Source organism: Athene noctua, chromosome 20 (assembly GCF_965140245.1).
Source record: "Athene noctua chromosome 20, bAthNoc1.hap1.1, whole genome shotgun sequence".
Lineage (NCBI taxonomy): Eukaryota > Metazoa > Chordata > Aves > Strigiformes > Strigidae > Athene > Athene noctua.
The window spans coordinates 12,798,160-12,819,411 of NC_134056.1; the positions used below are offsets into that span (position 1 = coordinate 12,798,160).

At 43.9% G+C, this 21,252-nt stretch overlaps 1 protein-coding gene across 3 annotated transcripts in view; it reads left to right on the top strand.

The window, feature by feature from the left end:
* Window positions 1–21,252, top strand: part of RABL6 (RAB, member RAS oncogene family like 6) — a 60,256-nt gene that overhangs the window by 20,680 nt on the left and 18,324 nt on the right. For all 3 annotated transcript variants that reach the window (XM_074923423.1, XM_074923424.1, XM_074923425.1), the window contains 6 exons: window positions 600–652; window positions 2,183–2,274; window positions 3,157–3,297; window positions 4,415–4,520; window positions 10,055–10,158; window positions 19,742–20,100. In XM_074923423.1, coding sequence (XP_074779524.1) covers window positions 600–652; window positions 2,183–2,274; window positions 3,157–3,297; window positions 4,415–4,520; window positions 10,055–10,158; window positions 19,742–20,100 — 855 coding nt within the window. The remainder of the gene's footprint in view (window positions 1–599; window positions 653–2,182; window positions 2,275–3,156; window positions 3,298–4,414; window positions 4,521–10,054; window positions 10,159–19,741; window positions 20,101–21,252) is intronic.

Genomic DNA, 21,252 nt, shown 5'->3' on the forward strand with positions numbered 1-21,252 from the left:
TTGGATTTCCCCTTGTATAAGTTCTGTCTTTTGGCTCTTAAATTCTCACGGTCTCCTGCCACCCCTTTTTTTTTGGTCACAAGTCAGCCCAAAGCACCTGACAGGCTCTGAGATCACATTTATCTACAAGACTGTTTGCTTCAGGTCAGTGACATAGCACAACAACATCATAGCATCTCAGGAGGGCTGTGTATGTAGTTGTGCAGTTCAAGTCATAGCAGCTCCACAATCTTTTGCTTCTTCAACACTAGCACAACAAAGCAGCTTCCCTCTGTAGTCAGGGAGTGCACCAAGCCCTGTATTATTCAGTCATTGTGACTTTATGTTGTGAAGAACATGGTTTAAACTACCCTAGACTATCTTCCTATTTATCTTTGAATTAGACTAGCTGGTATTCTTGAACAGGATAGCTGGTATTCCTCAGTGAGGCATGCCTGTCCCACCCCTCCTCATTCCTCATGCTTATAGTTGAAGTTGGATCTGCTTTAAGGTCATGTTCAAAATGTTATGGTCCTGCCCAGACCTATCCTGGAGTTCTCTACACAGTGTAATGCCTTTTTTTTTCTTTTTTTTTTTTTTTTTTTATAATTCTCTTTAAGGAAAATGCAAAAAACGAGGAGATGGTTTGAAACTGGAAAATGACCCTCAGGAGGTGAGTCACCTTGAATGCAGATGTCTGCCTCTTAGCAGGAGGCCTCTAGTCCATCTTTGGTCCATGGAGAGTAAGTTCTGTATTTGTGTCTGCTTTAAGGACAGCCTGGCAGGCAGATGAGGAGCAATGTGATCCCTAACACTCTTCACTCACTTACCTGTGCATTTTGTCCCCGTTCCTGCCCTCACCACAACTCTCCTGCTGTTTTCCATTCTTTCTTTTGGGAATGACTGTGCCCTGGATATTTACTCAGTAGCTTTGTACCTGCCTGCACGAGGTCAGTGGCAGGAAGTCCTTTTGTAATGGACTTCTTGTGAGTCCTGAAGAAGTCACTTGGTGCGGTGCTCTCTGGCTGCTCCTTAAAACTCGGTTAATAATTACCTTTTAACACCCTTTGAAATATAGAGGAGGAAGGGGTGATAGAAATGCTACCTAGCACATAGAAGTAAACAGAGTGGCTTCCTCAAGACTCTTGCATGAATGTGTTTCCTTTGGATCTTCTGCTGTAGAACAAAGTGCTGTATGGGAGACAGTACTACCACATTCTCCAAACCACATTTGGGCTGCCAGTGCACTTCCATGGCATTTCTTTCAAAAGATGTCCTCAAGAAAAATTCACTTTAAAGGCCCTTGATCCCATGATCTTGCTGCAGCTCTTAAAGAGCTTTATTGCTTCTGCGTCAGTGCCCTTCGGGGCTCAGTGCACAGAGGGTGTTCTGGTACTCGCTCCATAACGGCTTTGTTGAAATTGATGGGAGAGGCAGCATCACTGGTGTGCAGAGAACTGGGCACTCTGTCCTGGGCATGGGTCAGGACAGTACCTGTTTCACCAGGGTGCCAGTTCTGCTCAATCTGTGCAGTCAGATTAGGAGAATTTTCTTTAAAAATATTCTCCTATGGGAATAAGCCTTTATGAGAACAGATATCACAGCTGCTTCTTCCTGTGCAAATGTGGGTGCATTTTCCACACCTGGGAAATGAGTGAGAATTGTTCCATAGGCACCAAATTGCAGCAGGAGCCTTGGAGGTCGAGTTGTAACCAGTACTGTACTTTGTAGCATGCAGAATCCAAATGATGAATAGCAAATCAAGTACTAGCAAATACTTTCAGCCCTGCACAGGAAAAACTCAGTAGAAACTACATCCTTGCTTAGCATTAGAAGTACAGTCAATATTTGGGTTGGCAAAGAGGTGTAATAGAAGCTGTGTCATCTGTCCTCCATCCTGTAGCTTATATGGAGTTATCTTGTCAATGCAGGATTTGGGGGCACAGGGCAGAGTTAGGTTTTAGCATTTGCTCTCAGACATGTTTTTTTCAGAGACTTGCAGGTGTTTCACATTCTGCTCCTGTGGGCTATGGAAGCTGTGAACCACCAGGTATCTTGCTTAAATGATGATGATGTGAAATCCACAGAACTTAGTGGCTGTCACTTTAGAAAGTTCTCCTGTTCGCTGCTGTATCAGTTGTGCTCTGTACAAGCCTGACATTGAATCCAGTTATTTACTGCTTCTTTACCTTTATTTCCTCAGGCAGAGTCAGAAATGGCTCTGGATGCAGAATTCTTGGATGTCTATAAAAACTGCAATGGTGTAGTGATGATGTTTGACATCACCAAACAGTGGTAAGACATCTTCAGCAGCACGCACCATGTGATTCTCACTTGTTTAGTGAAAACAAATGACTTCTAGACCTCTTGATTCCCAGATGGACTCTGGAGCTGATAACCAGCTTAATGAGTTGAAACAAGCTTGTATCTCTTAAAATAATAGCTTTATCTTCTGACATGTCTTTTAATATACTCCCCTCCTGGGCTTGTTTCAAACAAGCAGTCTCCCGGTGGGCTTGTGTGCTGCAGTTTCTGATATACTGCTGTCTGAGGCTTGATAATTAGTGTTGTCACAGGTGCAAAGTATGCTGGGCATGTTACAAACTCCTGCTCTCCAGAACACAAGGGAAAGGGGAATGCTACTGAGAAATTCCCAGGAAGACTGGCATTAGTAAGGATTATTCAGATGCCCTGGGCTGAATTAATGTACAGAAGTAATGAACTGTTGTTCATTTTGCACAGCTGCTGAGGGTGATGAGTGATGTATGGAAGCCAGAGTGGAAAGAGGAGGTGGTAAGAGTTCCTGCGTTATAGCTAAGCTTGTGTTTTACAGGTTTGGTATGGGTCAGTGAGCTTGTTGACAGCTGAAGGGAGGGAGTCCTTTTCTTCTGCTGACCCCACACAATTTTGTACGAGTGAGGGAAATATTGCTGCAGGAGATGTGAGCTGCTGGTGGAAGTGGATTATTGAACTTGTCAATTAGTTTTTGAATAAAGAATGATACAAATATACTTACAGTTAATATATTTTTCTGAGGGGGGCAAAGAAGCCACAGTTGTGAAAGGATTTTGGAAAAAAATGTTTTACTTTGCTTTTTTTTTTTCTGTGACTTGTGCATGAAACTGCTCACAGAATGATGTTTCCCACTCGTCTGCCTTTTTCTCTCCTATGGTGAAGGACATTTAACTATATTCTGAGGGAGCTTCCTAAAGTGCCGACCCATGTTCCAGTGTGTGTGCTTGGGAATTACAGAGACATGGGGGAGCACCGGGTCATTCTGCCTGGCGATGTGCGGGACCTCATCGACAATTTAAACAGGTAAGATGGCACCACAGTCACCAGGCAGGGGAGCAGGCCTTGGCTACTCTCTGTCATCAACCATAGATAACCGTATTGCTGCTGTGTTTCAGATGCACATCCCGTTGATCCTCTGACCCTGTGCCTAGCTTTTGGGCTTGCATAGCTCAGAGTGTCTCATGCAGCAGCTTCAGTTTGCATGATGGACACTTTGAGCTCAGAGCCTGTTCTGGGCAGATTGTTAGCTGTATTCCTGGAAACAGTGAGTGCCTGTCAGCAGGTGCCTTTCAGAAGTAGTTTTCCCAAGAAGTCATCTGCTTTCTGGATAGTCCTTGTCTTGTGAAAGAATCCTCTCCCTGCAACACAACTGTTCTCTACTCCAAATAATTCTGCTACAAGAGAGCCAGCCAGCTAGTGCAGCTGGCTTCCTTGCTTTTCCTCTGAGAGCATCCCCATGCAGCATTTACTGGGCACAGCCAAGTCACACGCCTCCCTTGCCAGTCAGGCAAGATTATCCCTTATGCAGAGATCTGAGGTGCTCTGTTATTTAATATAAAATACTATTTGTTGGTCAGGATTCAATAGATTGTAGCTTTTTTGTGTGGTTTTATGTTTTTAAGGCATTTTTTCTTTTTCCTAATCTCTTTATTTGTTTATGCCTTTGTCAGGCACACAGAAATTATATCTGGTTTAAGGCTTGATATGTATAATATGTATTGATATAATACTTTTTTTATGAGTTCATCTCTATATGTGACTTATGTAGGCTTGTTTTGTGGTTTTAAAGCAAAACCTTCACTGAGAAATGGAACAGCTTGTACAGCTGTGAAACCACCAGTTTAGTAAACCAGTGTCCCAGTGTGCTGACATAGTATTTCTTAGTCTGGCAGCCACATGACACTGCAGCACAACAGTCACGTTCTGCCACCCTTCAAGAGGAACAAAGTGTGCATTTTGTCTGTAAACAAAATAACGAGTCCCTAGCAGAATGACCTGCTAGCCTACATTTGGGCACTGAGAGGTTGGCTTGTAAATGAGAATTATTCATGTTATGTAGTTTAGCAAGTGCCTCTTCTGTATATATGCAGTCAGCGTCCGTTGTACAGTTTTCTTCTCTCTACCTATCTGTTTGAGACAGGCCCCCTGGCTCCTCATATTTTCGCTATGCTGAGTCTTCCATGAAGAACAGCTTTGGCCTCAAGTACCTGCACAAGTTCTTCAACATCCCCTTCTTGCAGCTGCAGGTAAGACAGAAGGTATTTCCCTAGTGTGCTGGGTGGGTGGGACATTTTCTCTGTCTCTAAGATGGGAATTCGGTATTTTGGGTTTCTTTGTTGTTAACAGATCCTGAGTAGATTTTTGTTTTCATTGGAGTTGTTATAGCAAAAGTATGTTAGTATGTCAGTGCCTGGGACTTAAACATGTCTCTGCTTGTGAGAGGACTCTTCTCTGCTGTGTTCACAAACGCTTACCTCTGGAGAAAGGCTCCAAGGCAATGAATAACACTGTCAAGAAAACTGCATCCAGTGGTGTAGTTACTAAGTCAAAGTTCCATATGCACTTTTGTTAAACTTTGTATTTAAATTCTGTTCAATTAAAACTTGAAGAGAGTTTTCATGAACAAAACTGCTGAAATGCTTTGCCCTAATGGTAACTGATCTGCTTGGATCCTGTGCACACAGATTTGAGTCTCATACTTGCTTCGTAATTGAGGCTTCTTGGGTGGACTGAGTGGAAGGCAAAGGCTGACTGGGCATGGAAGGGTGGAATTCTCAGCTGTGGTCCTTTAGAAGAGGACCTTTTTGGGGTGATCATACAGGAGTCCTTTGGGATAAATACTGTACACTTCTTGGGGGTACATATGATGTTGTATTATTGTTTTCTATTGGATGGAAAAAAAACAGACAGTTGATCTTGATTATCTTTCACCAGTAAATGAAATGTCTGTGTGTATTTTTCTGAAATGCTAGTCCAGAAGAAGCTTGGATATATTAGTGGATGTTACCATGTCCTCGGACTGCAGAGCAGAAAGAACCAGGATAAGAAAACTGAATGCAAAAAAGCCCAGTAAAACAAGTCAAACAATAAACTTTGGAGGAGGAGGTTGTAGAAATCTGACCTATAAACCCAACTTGCTGCTCAGTGGAGAAGATTGAAATCTACCAGCATGGTGTTCGTTAAATGTTTGGTTTTATAACCTCAGCTCCCATGGTAAAGTGAAGTCTTGTGGAAATCATGCAGAATAATTAGTTCCCAGGTTACTTTTGTTTGTTTTGTAGATCTCTCCTTTTTTATTCAAATAGATAAGATGACCTTCTGCCAGTTTTGTTTCTAAAAGCTGCTCATAATGATACTGTTAATAGTCAGTATATGCAATGATTTCCCTAGCTGTAGTTACAAGCAGGAAATACCAAAACATACATAGTGTTGGGTTTGCTTGGAAGCAGCTTTAGGATGTGAATCTTAGGGGACCTTTCATTTAAATCTGTGCTGTATAAGTAAGCATGATCTGTTAATCTGAGACAGAAAGTAATTAGGACACTTGGATAAGTAATTGTCCCCAAAGCCAGAGAACTACTTGGACAAATCTTGGTCTTTAGGGAAATAGAAAAAGTAAATCTGATATAACCTTTAGTTGTCTGGAGATTCTAGTGATGGTTGCTTAGGAGAGGTGAGGGAAATGGGGTGACTAGCCCACAATTGTTCTCTAGCTCAGTGGGCTGGGCATACCACTAGGAGTAGTCCGAAAGGTGCAGGTGCCACCTAATTAGACTCCCAAATCCTGTGTTTTTCATGAAATGTAATTAAATAATTCATCACTGCAGAAACAAACTGGAAGACTTCTCATTACAGTTTAGTTCCCAAAATGTGCAAGGGGAGATTTGGATGAGCACATGGAAACCATGCTTTTAAATATGTTTGCTCTGTTCTTTGTACGTCAGCACAGAAGATAGCAGTTGAGGAGGTTGTCACGTGCCTGTCATTCAAAGAGAGTGATCAGATCATAGCTGTCTGGCTTTTCTTTTAAAACAGCAATGCCAAAACTAATTCCTGCAGTTCTGTCCTCATACAGGGATTGCAGGCAGGTGCTTTTGTGTGCATTCTAATCAAAAACACAGCATAGGATCCAATGTGGAGATGGCTTGTTTCATTTCCCTCAGGCATGCAGGAGATCCCTGGCCTTGACGTTCTGTGTCAAGGTAGGTGACACTGCAAATTTGGAAGCTTTTGGTTGCTTCCCTGCAGATTTTGGGGCTTTACTTGATGTCAAACTTCAGCCGAGATGTGCTGCGCTTAGTTTGTCCATTGCCACTTGCATTTGTGCCACAGGTTTATTAGAAGAGCTCTGCAGTAGCTGCTGCTGGGTTGCTCCAGGCATTTTGCTGTTCCTGGAGACCCACTGGGAGTCTTGCTTTTGAGTGCATGGGGAGCAAGGGCTGGCCCCATTAACAACCAGTGCAGTGTGATGTTAAAGTTTGCAGGAAAATCACAGCTAGACTTAATTCCTAAAGGTTCTGCTTATACTTTCAGAGAGATTTGCCAGTGACAGGCTCCAGAAAGGACTAATTTCCTTGGTACTTTGGAGCAAAGCAGAGTTAAAGGAGAGGAGCGCTACCAAGTATTAAATGCACATACGATTTAATCAGTTCCAGTTGACCTCTGAGATTTCTCTGTGTTCCTTGGCCTGGCCTCCCACAGTTCTCAAGGGGAAGAGTTCAGTGTATGTGAGATTCCAGGTTGTCCTTTAGCAGGATTGGTGTTCAGTGCATTGGTTTTAAGTTGCGTATTTGTGTTCAGTTTACATTCATGCATCCTTCATGAAGAAAGCAGTGGCTGAAATTCATACCCCCAGTACAGAGCACATTCCCTCTAGCAGCCCAGGCTTGTCAATTATTTATCAGTTCCTTTCCAGGGGAAGGATTGTCAAACCTGAGAATGCAGTTTAGCTGTAGGTATTGCTGGTGGCCCACATAATGCACAAATGTGATCAGGTCAACCAGGCCTTCAGATGCTGTGCTGGAAAGAGACAAAATTCTGCAGACAGCTGAAATTGCCTTTTCCCAGGAAGCACTTGAAAGTGGCATTCAGCCAAAACGTTGGTCTGTAGCACATGATTTATTACCTTCTTTTGGGTCATTGCTAAAAATAAGCTGTTTCTTTCATATTTTTAATACCAGCATGGTAAAATAGAATTTATTTTTTAAGGATTTGGAAGTCTGTTATTTATATTTTACAAAATTAAATGCAAGTATCTCTTAATTAAATCTAAGTTCTTAATTTACTGTGATCTGTGAAAATTGAAATAAATAAAACTCTGGTATATGTCTGTGCTGAAGTGTGAGGAAAAGCAAACCACTTGTTTAATAAAAGCCATTATCTAAGTGCCTAAGGTAAGCATCAGAGAGGCTTCTGTCTCTGTTTATTCAGGTGATTTGCTCAGCATTTATTTCACTCATCTCAGGAAAGTGAGGATAAAAAAGCAGAAAACTTCCTCTTTTTTGTCTCGTAATGTATGAATAACATAAAAGGATAAAACCTATTACTTTTAAAATCTTTAATTTCTTGAATCTTGAACTCTAAAATCTAGCATTTGAACTCTAACATCTTTACTAGTACTTCTGTTAGTGTAGCAAGTTTAAATATCTATAGTGTGTTTTGCTGAAATTTTCTTGTCTGTTATTCCATTAAAGGGAATTCAAGTTAACTAATGACTTCATAATTCTTTGTATACATGTTAGTTGAAGTCAAATTTTCATCTGCGTAGAGCTTATGAATATGATGAATAAAAATTACCTAGAAAAGGAAATACGGATCTCTCCAAGCTCTTAACACAATGGCAGAGGTAAAAATGAAGAATCTAAATCCCTTGGAAGCAGTAAATTAGCTTAAATGATCGTAGAAGCTCTTAAATTTCAAGGAAGAATGTACCTTCCAGTAAATTAGCATGTTTAAATCTTATCAACTGCTATGCATCACCTGTCTTATAATATAATAAAAAAATTACTAAAGCCTTGCTTGCTGATTTCAATCATGGTAGAATTTGATATAAACCAGCCTGCTCCATGGAGGGCTCAAGCTGTGCCCTGGCTATTCCCTTGAACAGTGTAGCGTGGTCTGGTTTATATAAGGCAGATGAGTTACTTGCTCTTTACATTTGTACGCTTTCTTGATAGCTTCCAAGTTGTCATGCCTATGAAATTATACTGCCAATAGGATATGCACATGGTCATTGAATGCCACTGCTTTATCCAAATGTTTGTCTTTCCATAGGGGTTTTATTCTGTAAATTATGTAGTAGATTTCCTTTTGTGCTTTTTATTCGAATGGGATCTTTCTGCAGTGAGCATATGTGTTGTCAAACATGGAATTAAAAATTCACCATGGTTATTGATGCTAAACTTCAAAAATATTTGTCATAGTAGAAAGCTTAAATGTACACTGAGGATAAGGCAGTTATGAAAGCAAAAACCTTTGTAGTTTGGAGGAAACCTGGTGTTTCTCTTCTGTCTCCTCCTGTCTGGACGGTGAAGCAGCTTGGCAGCCCGTGGCACTGGTGGACCTTGCTTGAGCAGGCACTGTGCAGTGAGCCATCGGACACGTCTCGGCACAAGCCGTTCCAGCTGCCTGTGCCATCCAGTATGTAGGCAGGGGGAGAGGGAGGACAGGCGCTTTCAGGCACCAAGCATCGTGACTTTTGACTCCAGAATTCAGTGTGTAAATTGACTCGCGTGCCCCTTGCTCGGGCGGGGGCCGGTGCTGTGCCCAGTGCCCAGCTGTGTGACAGCAGCTGCGTCTGAGCTTTGGGGCCTGGATTGTACTGTGGGGTAGGTCGGTGGCCACAGACAGTTCTAGTCTTGGCCAGGGGATCCTGAATCGTGTTTCTGTGGAAATGGGCACTGTGTTAGCCCTGCGGCTTGGGGCCATCCCAGAGCTGGGTCTGCTGGGCAGACAGGTGCTGGATCCACTGCAGGTGAGCCTTAGGAGCTGCCGTGCCTATGCAGTCTCGGCACAGTGTGTGTGGTTACTCATCCCTTCTTGTTGCCACCCGGGCTATCTGGAGGAGTGTCCCATGACCATTTGCAATTATTTTAGAGCCTTTTAATCCAGCGCTTCCCCCTCAGCTGAGATTTTTGCTTGGATTCTGTTGGAAATGTGGAAAGGGAAGGACTGAATTAAGCTACCCTGTGTTACGTTAGTGAAGCCAACTCACTTTATTGTGCGTTTGAAATGGACTGTGGTGTCTGTTCCCCATCTGTGGGGCAACAACTGAAGGCAGAGGGGCAGTGACTTCTAAAATTTTACTGATTTGACAGGTTGTGCTCACTCATCTACTGTGACAGTAAAAAGAAAATTTTTGTGAGGTTTTGCATCAACTGGGTCCTACTCACAGTGGGACTTCTTCAGTACAGCAAAAAATAAAAGATCAGAATGAATGGGTTGCACAACTGTTCTCCACAGGAGTGGATACTGTTCTCCAAATGCAACTGGCAATGCTGTGCCTGAAAATCACACGTTATTGAATTATGGTTGAGTATAGCTCATAGAACAAATTGCTTTCTTACACACAGACTTTCTGGATTGATGTTTTTGCTACTGCTTCAGCTTCCCTTTGTGCTTCTGTATTTAAACTGAACACCGTGAGAGGGACCGAAGCTCCTGTTTAATGCATTGCTCCGGGTAGAGTGGTGACACAAGATCTCGTTGCACCCTGTGAGCACACAGAGATCCGTTACAATGACCCTTCCTGCTCAGACCCAGCTTGTTTTCCTTTCTTCAGAGGGAGACGTTGCTACGGCAGCTGGAGACGAATCAGCTGGATATTGATGCCACTTTGGAGGAGCTGTCAGTGCAGCAAGAGACAGAAGATCAAAACTACGAACTGTATGTCATTGAGCCATCTTTTCTAACTGTTTTATTGCAGTCTAGGTGTCACATGAATGTTGGACAGCCCCAGCTGTGGCATGTGGCCAGACTGAAGGGTCCAGTGAGTGACATTTAGGGTTTCTTTGGAGCCTGTAAAACGTCACTTTGAAGTGACATCACCTGAAAAGAAGCATGCACTTGGGGATCCCTCTGAAAGGGTCTGGTTCCTACAGGCGCGTAATCTGTGGGAGGGCAGTGGAGGTGGAGCTGAGCAGCACACCTGGAGGCAGCACATTTTGAAGGGGTTGTAGATAAGTATGTTGCAGCCTCTGATGCTGAAAGGGGATATTTTCCATCTCTCTACTGCTCAGCGCAGAGGTTGGTTCATCTTCTTCTGGCTATTGCATTGCTGTGTATTGTGTGTCATGATAAGCAGAATGTAATACCAAGAACATTGCTGTCTTTTGTTCCATTTGAATACTTCTGGACTCCTCAGTGCATTTCTGCTTTCAAATAGGGGATAGTTCCTGCTGCCTTGTGTTTGTTAGTGCCCTGTCTCTTCACTTGCTGCTTGAAATTAGCATTTGCCACATGTAGCACTGCAAAGCCAGTACAACTGTAGCACAGTGAACAGGAATCTCTTCAAATTTATATGTTATTGGCAAATATGTTCTCTGGATTTCCATTGCAAGGTCTTTATTGCAGTGATGTGCAAGACAGAAAAGTCAACCCCGGAATGAATTGGAAAAAGATTCTTTACAGGCAGCTTTATTTTGAAGTTGTAATCAATGATTATGAAATATTCATGCACAGCCATTTTGACATGCATTTTTTAGACCAAGTTTCAAGTTCTATAACCTTAGTCAGTGTGTTTTCCTTTGAGATCATTGAAATACCCCATATACACATGGAGCAGTACTGTTTCCAGAGTGTACACCTCATTCCTTTCCTTAGGGACTGGTTAGTCTCCTCGTGCCTTCAGCAATTCTCATCTCAAAGGACTGGGCTGTGCTGTCAGATTGTTTTCCAGTATTTTTGTTTATACTCCATCAGTAATGGGAAGATACTTAAAAGAAGAGTTGGCAGAGCTTTTTCAAATTTAGACCAGAAGATCTTGCTAATTTGTCACCTTTCACCCTTACGCCAGCTTTAGCATTTGCTGGACTCAGACCCTCACATGTGCTAATTCAGCTCACAAGTCCTGCAGAAATCTATCTTCTGCCATGTCTACTTCTGGGTTAATCTGAGTTGGTCTGGATCTGAGAAGCATCTGCTTAACACCAGAACTTAAAGGAAGCAGCAGCAGTATGGTGCTGGCAGAGGTGGGATGACAAGACCTCACAGTTCCAGTAATGGATATTGGACCGGATCATCCCGTCCAGTGTAACCACACCAACACACACCATTTTATAATACTGGTGTGCTTCCTCTGCCAGAGTATCCTTTCTGGGCACATGCTTTTGCAGAAATACTTGTGATTGCTGAAGAGTATCCAGTGGTGGTAGCATCCAGAATCCTAGGGCCAGACTGGTCACATTGCTGTAGGCTAACAAGTCAAAAGGTACGTACTTGCCTTTTGCAAGCTCAGAGGAGCTTTTGGTGCAGTCGGTGGTGGCTAGCATCACCTCAGTAGAAGCCCCTGAGTCATCTGCACAAACTGCAGTGCCAGATAAACATTTGACCCACGTTGTCAGTGCCCTGTCATTTTCCAAACCAGCTTGTGAGCGCAGGAAGAACAGGAGATGGGGGGGATGTGCCTGTATGTGCCCACTGCCTGGCTGCTGGACAGCACTGAGCATGCTGTAACAAAGCATTGCTGCTCAGCTGCTGGGGAGGGCTTGCGCTGCAGGTGGCTAATTGCACTATTAGGCTGCATAATTGACTTAACATGGCATAAGAAATACCCTAGCCATGGTACCTGACAGAAGAGGAATTGCTAAAATATTAAAAGCACGACTTTTCTCTAGGATTCTGGTTTAGCAAATAAACTGACTTTTTTATTCAGTCAGCCAACTTTTGCTTTCACTTCAGCTACTGCACATTTATGTCTGTGTACTGAGACCATTGTTCTTTGCTTTCAGAAAATAACACTTCTTTATAGAAAGGTCTTTTAAAATATCCCTGGATGCTTCCTGCCATGAGCCACTGATCCCAAAAGAAAAGCACCAGTCTGAGTGCTTTGGTCAGACTGACTAAAATAGAGTGCTATTTTAGGATTTTTGAGGTTCTCCTGCACCCCAGGTAGAAACAAAGAGTCTGTTTCAGTGGCACCGCTAAAACAGATGAGCTGCAAAGGGCTTACTTCAACTCCAGAGTTGACAAGAATACTTCCTCAGTTAATTTTTTATCCCTGTAGGAGATCTTCAGGCTCAAGTCCTTTAGCCAAAGTCCCAATTTAAAGAAGTAACAACACTTGAATGGCAGGGAACTCAGGTTTGGGTGAAGTTCTGCTTCTTAGTAAACAGTTTAGGTTGGTGAGCAGAGTATCTGTGGATACAGCAACAGCACATGGTAGGAATTAGAGCTTGCAGTTTTGAGGCAGGTCTGCAGCACACATTATTAGGGCTTGGGAAGATTCTTGCACCCATGATAGTCAGATGCCCCTCATTTGGGGATTATCATGTTTAACACGCTGCTTCTGTGGATGTCAAAATGATCACCTGGTGCGTTGTGCTCTGACCCTCGCCTTGTACACAGCCTGTGCACTAGTGCAGTGTGATTTGCTGACCCTTGGCAGATGGGAAGCCCTTGTGTTGGTTGCTTCAGTTTGGACAATGCTTGGAGTTCTGCTGTCGGTCACCACAAACTGCACAGCAAGGGTGTCCGCAGGCACTTGGGGCTGCAGGCCATGGCGTGGCTGCTGCATCACCTCCTCCGATACAATCCCTGCTGTCCTGTCATAAAATCAGGCCACAGAGCAAGGCAAGGTGACAGTGCTAGGACATCTCAGTTATTTCATTCACTCCTGTGCACGTCTAGTAGCTGCTCTGTCACAGTGACCGATGCTAAATTTGGATCGGTGAGAACAGAAAGAGAACAAGAACTCATCCTCCTGCTGCGGCTGGGTACCCGAGGACAAAACGTCATTGCTCCAAAATGTGGATCCCAGAGAAAACACGAGGTGGCACACAACGCTGCCTCATCCACCTTATGTAAGTCATCCCTTGGCAGCCACTGGCTGGGCTTTGCCTGTATAAGACACATTTAGATGCTTCCAGCTCTTTCCTTGTGCTTAGTCTCCTCTCTGCCTGCCACACCTCTTGCTCTGGTACTATCCCTGTGGTTTCTCAGATTTTACATTTTCAATGCTGCTAAAACCACACTTCAGCCCTTTTTGAGTTCCTGAATTCTTATTAAACAAGCAGCAGTGACCTTTTTTAACTCTCTTTTGAATTTGTACTTAATTTGTTTAATTTTTCCGTCTTTAATTGTATCAAACTTATCTTCTGTCACAAGGAAAACTTTTTTATGTTCAGCGTGCCTCACTGAATGGTGCACACAAAGAAGGTAGTTTTTCGGAATCTGTGGAAGCTCTTTGTGCATATTCATTTTTTTCAGGAATAAGCTGCTGGTAGACACATTTGCAGAAGTTAATAAGAAGCAGATTTAATGTCTAATTTTCATGAAATTTCATCTTTGGCTTCATTTTTGCTAATATTAGTTTCTTTTTTTAATATCAGAAGACATTTAATTTCAAGGGTTAAGTAATCAACACTCTTTGAATTAACTTATTTTTTTTTCCCTAGGGATTAATATAAGTTGGTCAGAAGGAATGTTTAAAATATTCTTTGTGAGAAATCCTGTCTTCTTTCACACACAGTTTTGAGAAGCCTCAGGAAACTCATCTATAAACCACTGTGTGATTGATTGATTGATTTGTAAGCACATGAAGTCCAGCTTCTTCACAGGAATTGTTTGTAAGAAACGAGTTTTCAGATCATTTACTCCTTAAGAACTTTTAAGCAAACTGTTAGTTAGGCTTTGTAAAAATATATTCAAAGCAGTTGAACTTGAGATTATTTGAGATACTGTATGATCCAGGCTACAACTTCTGCAGCAGCAGGACCTGTCCCTTGTCCCCACACAATTGAAGTCCTTCTGGGGAGTTTCCCAGCAGTGTCATACAGCTGTCATCTGCATTGTCAGGTCATCCTGGATAGCCAGGTGCTACTGTCCAGACAGGGAAGATCATAGAATCATAGAATAATTTAAGTTGGAAAAGACCTTTAAGATCCTCTAGTTCAACCATTAACGTAACATTGCTAAGTCCACCAATAAACCATCTACACATTTTTTGAATACCTCCAGGGCTGGTGACTCAGCCCCTTCCCTGGACAGCCTGTTCCAGCACTTGACAACCCTTTTGGTGAAGAAATTTTTCCTAATATCCAATATAAACCTCCACTGGCACAACTTGAGGCCGTTTCCTCTCATGCCATGGGTGATAGACCAGTGACCGCAGAAAGGCATTTGTGTGTTCCTGTAAGGAGACTTCTTCTGGGAGACACACTCCCCGCATTAGAGAGCTTTATTCACTACAGAGTCATTGATTGGGGTTTGGGGTTTTATTTGCTTGTTTGTTTTTTCCACATTGAGCACAGCTTGTCATTTTGCAAAGACTGTGGTGCTGAGTAACTCCAGCACTGTCTGGCAGGAGGACCTACTGCTGGAGCTGTTCTGTCTTTAGCTATATTGAAATATGGGTCCAGAATCACACTGGCTGAGTTACTAGTTAGGAAAGTAAAACCACTTTTGCTTTCTCTTCCCCCTGCCCCACCTTTATCATTTCTGCTTGCTGTGGATCACTGTTGCCGTCAGACAGATCAGGAGCCATCAGAACACATCAGGAGATGGGACTCCAGGTCATGTATTTTGTGGGGCTGAATTAAGAATTAATTGCAACTAAGCCTGTCATCATCAATCTTGCTAGAGGAGCAGAGAACATGAAGCATGTCCCTTATGTTGTGGAGGAGGGGGTTATCCTGCTGCATCCATTTTGTGTCAAGTGGAAAACCTGAGGAGCTCTTGCGGAGGGGCTGTACTCCCCAAGGCCTGGGCAGCAGGATTCAACCCCACTTGGCAATTGATATCACATTCAGGGACATGGGCTTAGGGGATAATCAGGTTCAGTACCTTTAATGAGCCCAAAACAAACATGTGGAAGTCTAACCTTCAATAACCCCACTTAAATTGATGTCACATGGCCTATTAATGTTCATTTTCACAATTAAGAAAATAACCCAAAGCCTTTCTTGCCACATGAAATACACTTGAAAAATTGGTCACAGCACGTAAAAACCAGGAGCCAAAAAGCTTCAGGCTGCTCCTGTCTTCAATAGTGAATGAACATGAGTGCTGACAGTTTTAGGAACTGTGAGGCTAACAAGTCCTTTTGTGCTTTTTTTTGTTTGCTCTGGGAGCAGAGCAGCAGTAACCTCAGGCCCTGATGAATTTTTGTTCCTGTAGAGCATGTTCATCTTTAAAATTGCATAAAAGTCTCCTCTTGCAAGCAGGTCCAGCTGACAGTGAATTATTCAGGGGTTTTGAGGATGTGGACTTGTTATTTGGTCTGAAATGGAAGGATTGAAAAGCAAACAAGGAGCCCACGTGGGTGAGGACAATAACCCATCTAGCCTTGCCTGGCACATTTGCAGTTTATGTCCCAACTGACCAAATGCACTCAGGTCACAGTGTGCGTTCATCTCGTGCTTTCGTAGGACCTGGTCTACTACACCTAGTGTGGACATGAAGCTGCTCAATCCACTGTAAGATTTTGAGTGAGTCCCTCTGTGAAGGACTGACAGAAAGAATAGAATGAGGAATGCAGTGTCCAGATTGTATAGAATATGAGAAAAAACAGACACATGGCAGGTTTGGCCTGGTGTGTTCCCAAAACAGCCACACTTGTGCCTGTGAGGAGTGTGTGTAAAGCCAGAGAAAGCATTCATGCATTATGTAGTATTTTTGAAGTGTGGAGGATGCTTAGACACCTCCACTCTGGAAATTACTGAGAGCTTGCTGGCAGCATTTTCATGTATGCTGTTTTTACACCCACCTCTTTCACGGAAGAAGATATGAATATGAAAGCTCAGCAGAGCTGGTTTATGCAGCCCATATAAAACTGATATCAGACCATCCTTGTTTCCCTGGTGTCATGGCACACAGCACAGAGCTTGGCCCACATGTCTGGTTGGAGATGAGGAAGGTGACACGAAGCACACATGCCACAGCTCTCCTTGGTGCTGTGCTGGGGTAAGAGCTTGTGTCATGCTGTCCCCAAATAACTATGGTATCTTTCTACTAAAAATAACTTGCTGTCTATTGTTCTTATGCCCTTTACATAATGTAGGTGAGCAAGGCACAGGAGCACAGGTGTGGAAGAATCCTGCATATGTGTTATCCTCCAGACTAGCTGAGCTAGAGGGAAGGATGACACTCTTTAATACTTCATTTATGCAGCATTTTTTCCCTCTAGCTCTTAAAATTCATGTGTTTCTGCAGGAGAAACAGGTGGTAGTCGCAGCTCTCCCTCCCTCTGGAGCTGGCTACTTGCCTAGAACAAAGCAGGTTGTTTCCAAAATGGGCAGTTTTGGTAGTACAAAGCACAGTAAATCTTCAAATACCCTGGTATTATAAAGAGTGTCCTGCACTGTGTTGGGTCCAACTTTAAGTACTCTTTGAGCCTCATATTCTGTATCCTAAAATGACTATACACATACTTTGTACATACTTCATAAAGGATCCTTGTTCCTTAGTCTTCAGTGTACAATTGTCTTATCCTACCTGAGTCCACTCAGTTGCCTTGATAGTGGGAGCCAGCATCCTGGTCAGAGACTCAGAGGTTGTTTGGTTCTGTTTTCGTGTAGCACGGGTAATTTAGGTGCTCATGTAGGCAGTCAGGGAGCTCAGCTCAGCCAGGAAAGCAAGCAGCACTGGCATCAGTACCTTGGATGCTGGATGCAGCAGGGAGCAAGCCTGCAGGCCTTCCAGCCAGGATGGCTGTTGCTATAAACAGGAACAAGGGTACATGTAGATCAGCTGGGATTAATCTCTCTTCACAGTCGGGAGGCAGGAGTCTTTAACCCTGAGTAGGGCCTGGGAGAAGGAGGAGGAATGAGCACCACAGAGCAGAGCTGCTCACCCATCCTGCTTTCAGCTCGCCGGGAGCCCTGAATCAGAGCTCAGAGGGGAGGAACCATAGAGTTTAGCACTTGGTTGTTCTGGCGTGGATCTGCGGAGCGCACGTCCTGCACAGCATGTCTTATGGATGGCTTTGCAGGCCATAGCAGTTCACATGGCTTTGTGGATTCAGAGTATTCACTTTGTTGGACAAGGGCTGAATTGCAGGTACGCTTGGCTTCTCTTTCTCTCCTCGCAGATGCCCCGCGTAGCCCGCCTCAAAGGATGCTGCATGGCGGGTACAGTGACCCGGTCGTCGAGAAAGGAGTGATGTGCCCTTGCTCGGCTCTGCAGCACAGTGCCAGAGATGCACTGAGAATACGTTCTTATGGGGTGTGTGATGCATTGTGCACCTTCCAGACAAACCTGATGCAGTCTCCTGAGAGCTCAGTGCAAGAGTTAAGCTCCTTTATGTTTTCTCTTTGGTGCATGACAAACGATGCATCATTTTCAGTGGAATGTGGTGTTGCACAGCTCACCCCAGCTACTAGTCCCCTGGGAGGGGGGGATGCTGGAACAGATGCTCTGTAGCATGCTCTGATCTTAGATCTGCTAGGAGCTTTGTTTTGTTGTAGCCAGTCTGCTGGGTGGAACACGGACGTAAGCCTTTCCCCAGATCCTGGGGAAAGCATCAGTGAGACTGCCACAGTGTGGCACTAATTTAGGTGCCTTGAGAGCAGTGGTGGAGGATAAACAGTGGACAGCCATGCAACAGCCAGCCTCATTTTCTGCTTCTCCCAGGCATCGCTCAGTTGCAGCCTTTAGTCCAGCCTTCTGGAATGAGGCGAGTTTTTCCCGGCGATTCCTGTGTGGTGAACTTGGAGCACTTGTTTCCTAGCCCTTGAGCAGATGACTATTTACTTTGTACTATTGAATTTCTTCCCATTTCTGTTATTCAGGATCATCCAGTTCTTTCTGTATCTTGTCCCTGTCTTCCTCTCTGTTGATGGTGTCTCCCAACTAGTAACGTCATGAGTATTTCTCTGGTCTCTGTGCCACTTCATTGAAATGCTGAAATATATTTCAAGGCTAATCCTTGAGGAACTCTGCCAAGGATTTCTCTCCCAGCTAATACTGATTTTTAGTGCTATCCTTTACCTCTGCTTTAGCCAGTTCCTTAGGAAGGACTCCTGGCTTGCCAGTTCAAGTAACAGCTTCCTAAGTATGTTGTTGTCTAGGGCTCCACAGATACTACTGGTCACAAAGTACATTAATTTGTTCCTTAAAAGTGTATCAGGTTGCTTCTTAAAATAGGAAATGAAATCTCAAGGAGGGTTAGAGTATTTTTGTCCCTGCTGTTTGCTTTCTGCTTAGCAGTCATTCCAGTGAAGGTGTCTGTCTGGCTCAAGTCCCTGAAGGAGGAGGTCATGCTCTGTATGGGAAAGGAGTCTCTATTTTGACATACTCATTGCCTGGCGCACAACCAAGTCTGTCTTGCAGAAACAGTTGAACCCAGAACCACTGTGCACGAGTTCATCAGGCTTAATGAAATAAGAGGCAAGACCATGACATCTACTAGATTTTATACATGATACTTTGCTTTGGGTGTCCTTTTTATATCTCTCAGATGTGTGGCATGTAGCAGATCTTATTTTGAGATCATTTAATAGTAAAAGCCTGGCTTTCTGTTAGTGTTTCTTTGCATACAGCTTGTGAAAAGACTGCTAACCAAATGGGCTGCAGAAGGAGGCAGCAGCAGGATCAGGCTTGGTTTCCTTTTCAGAAACGATAGAGCATTTCACTCTCTATAGCAGTACAGGCTTTATTGCTCTTCTAGACAGGAATCCAGCCAGGAGCACAACTTGCTTCAGAGCTTCTGCTGCTTGGCTCCACTGCTTCCCACACAGGGGGAGTGTGTGCAGGGGGAAGACTGCCTGTATATCTACACATTGCAAGAAGGATAATTGCAGTCAGTCCTCTGTGAGCCCTCTGGATAGCTCTTTTCTTTTGACATTCAAGGATTTTCCTCTCAAATCCATTCTTGGCTGAAAGAAGAGGGTTTTATAGCATCTGAGTTTTCTTGAACACTCTGATCTCTTCTGCTGACTCTAAAAATGTGCCATTCCTGTAGCACTTACTCTCTTAGAGACATACGTCCAAGAACTGACTTAAGGTTGTGTTTCAAGCCCTGGCATGTTGTTATAGTCTGTCTATCCAGGGAGTTCCCAGCAGCATTGCAAATGTACGTTTCATCCTGCAGTACAAAACAAGTTGAGATTCTCCACACCTCGATGCAGATTGGGTGAGTTTAGTTCACGTCGGTGAACCACGTTTATTGTGGCCCAGGGAGTTGCAGCATCTCTGAAAGCAGACCTGTACCCTCCCAGCTCAGCACATAGCCAAAGCATCCCAGCATCGTGCTCGATTCTCTGTTGAGCATGTTTTCTTCATTCCTTATATTTGCAATTTATCTTCCCTGCAGCTTCCTTGAAATGATGGAAGCCCGAAGTCGAGGACACACGTCTCCACTAACAACTAATGGGCAAAGCCCTTCCTCTGGCTCCCAGTCACCCATAGTACCTCCGAGCTCCACATCGACGGGCAGCTCCAGCCCTGGCACCCCACAACCACCCCAGCTGCTTTCCACAAGCTCCACCATCTCTCCTGAACCACCTCCATCTTTTTCACCAGTGCCTGCACCCGAGGCCCAGCAGCCACATGCACCTCCACCAGCTATAGCCTCCCCAGCACCTCCGGCTGCAGTCCCGCCACCGAAGCGCAGCATTATTTCACGTCTGTTTGGGACGTCTCCTGCGTCAGACCCCTCTCCTCCCCAGCCAGGTAGGTGCTGGAGCGCAGTGTCTTAGGCAGGGTGTCACCCCTAAGTGTTTCTCTGGTTTTCTTTAATTTTTCCCCTGTGAGAGGCTGGATGGTTGTCTGAGGCCACGGGCCCTGTGTATGCAGCATGCTTCCAAGGAGATTTTTCACCTAATCAGCGGTTTGGTTTGTCTTTGTGCTGGGCTTGGATGGGGACTGTGTCCAGCCAGCTGGGTGGTGGCTGAGCATGCTTCATAAGGAAGGTACTGAACACGCAGGAGACACTAATAAAATAAGTGTCAGCTTCTTACCAGGAGCACAAATGCGTCTTGAATAGCAAGAAACATTGTTAGAGAAGCTATTTGAAGAACTGTCTTCACAAAAGTGTAGCAGCTCAAAGGGGCTCCTGTGTGTTAACAGAGAACAGCAGAGTGCTGGTTTTAAAGGTTATTCACCCAGAAATGATCATGTAAGTCCAGGCTCTACAGCACATTCCCCTCTGGGGAAATACACTCCTTCAGAGACGGTCTGAGGAGGAGGGCAGCCTGCCTTGACTTCTTCCTTAGTGCTGGTACACAATGGAGCAGAGTAGTGCAGCATTCCGTCCAAACCCTTGCTGGATGAAGATGCAGGGCAGAGGCATCAAGGGTTTTGTTGCATGTAGTTTTACTGATTTGGGCCTTAATTTGCCTGTCACATTCACTTTGTTTGCGAAGCTAACTGGAGCTGCAGAGCTGGCACTGCCTGAAAATCATTAGCATGACATGGTTTGAATCACCCTTTGGAAATACCCTCCCTCTCAAACTGTCAATCCCTAGAGCTCACAGCACTCTTGAGACACCCACAGAAAGAAAGGAGGAGGTGCTGGGAACACAGTTCGCAGTTTTAGATGTTGAAATCTTTCAATTTTAGATCTGCACACAATGTTCTGCATCCTGAATCTGTTACCAGGTATGACACAGTACACCCATTTTACTTTGTTTATGACCCTTCCTACCCAGAAACAAAGAGGAGCAAATGTTAGAAATCCCTTGTCAATAAAAAAAAAAAATGTCATATTGATATGTAGAAAAAAAGACAAGTGGTCTACTACCAGTGTTATGATCTTTGGTTTTGTTTGTTTTCTATTTTTTTAAAGTCTATTGCTTAGCTTGAGAACTGTTTTAGGCTTGTGAC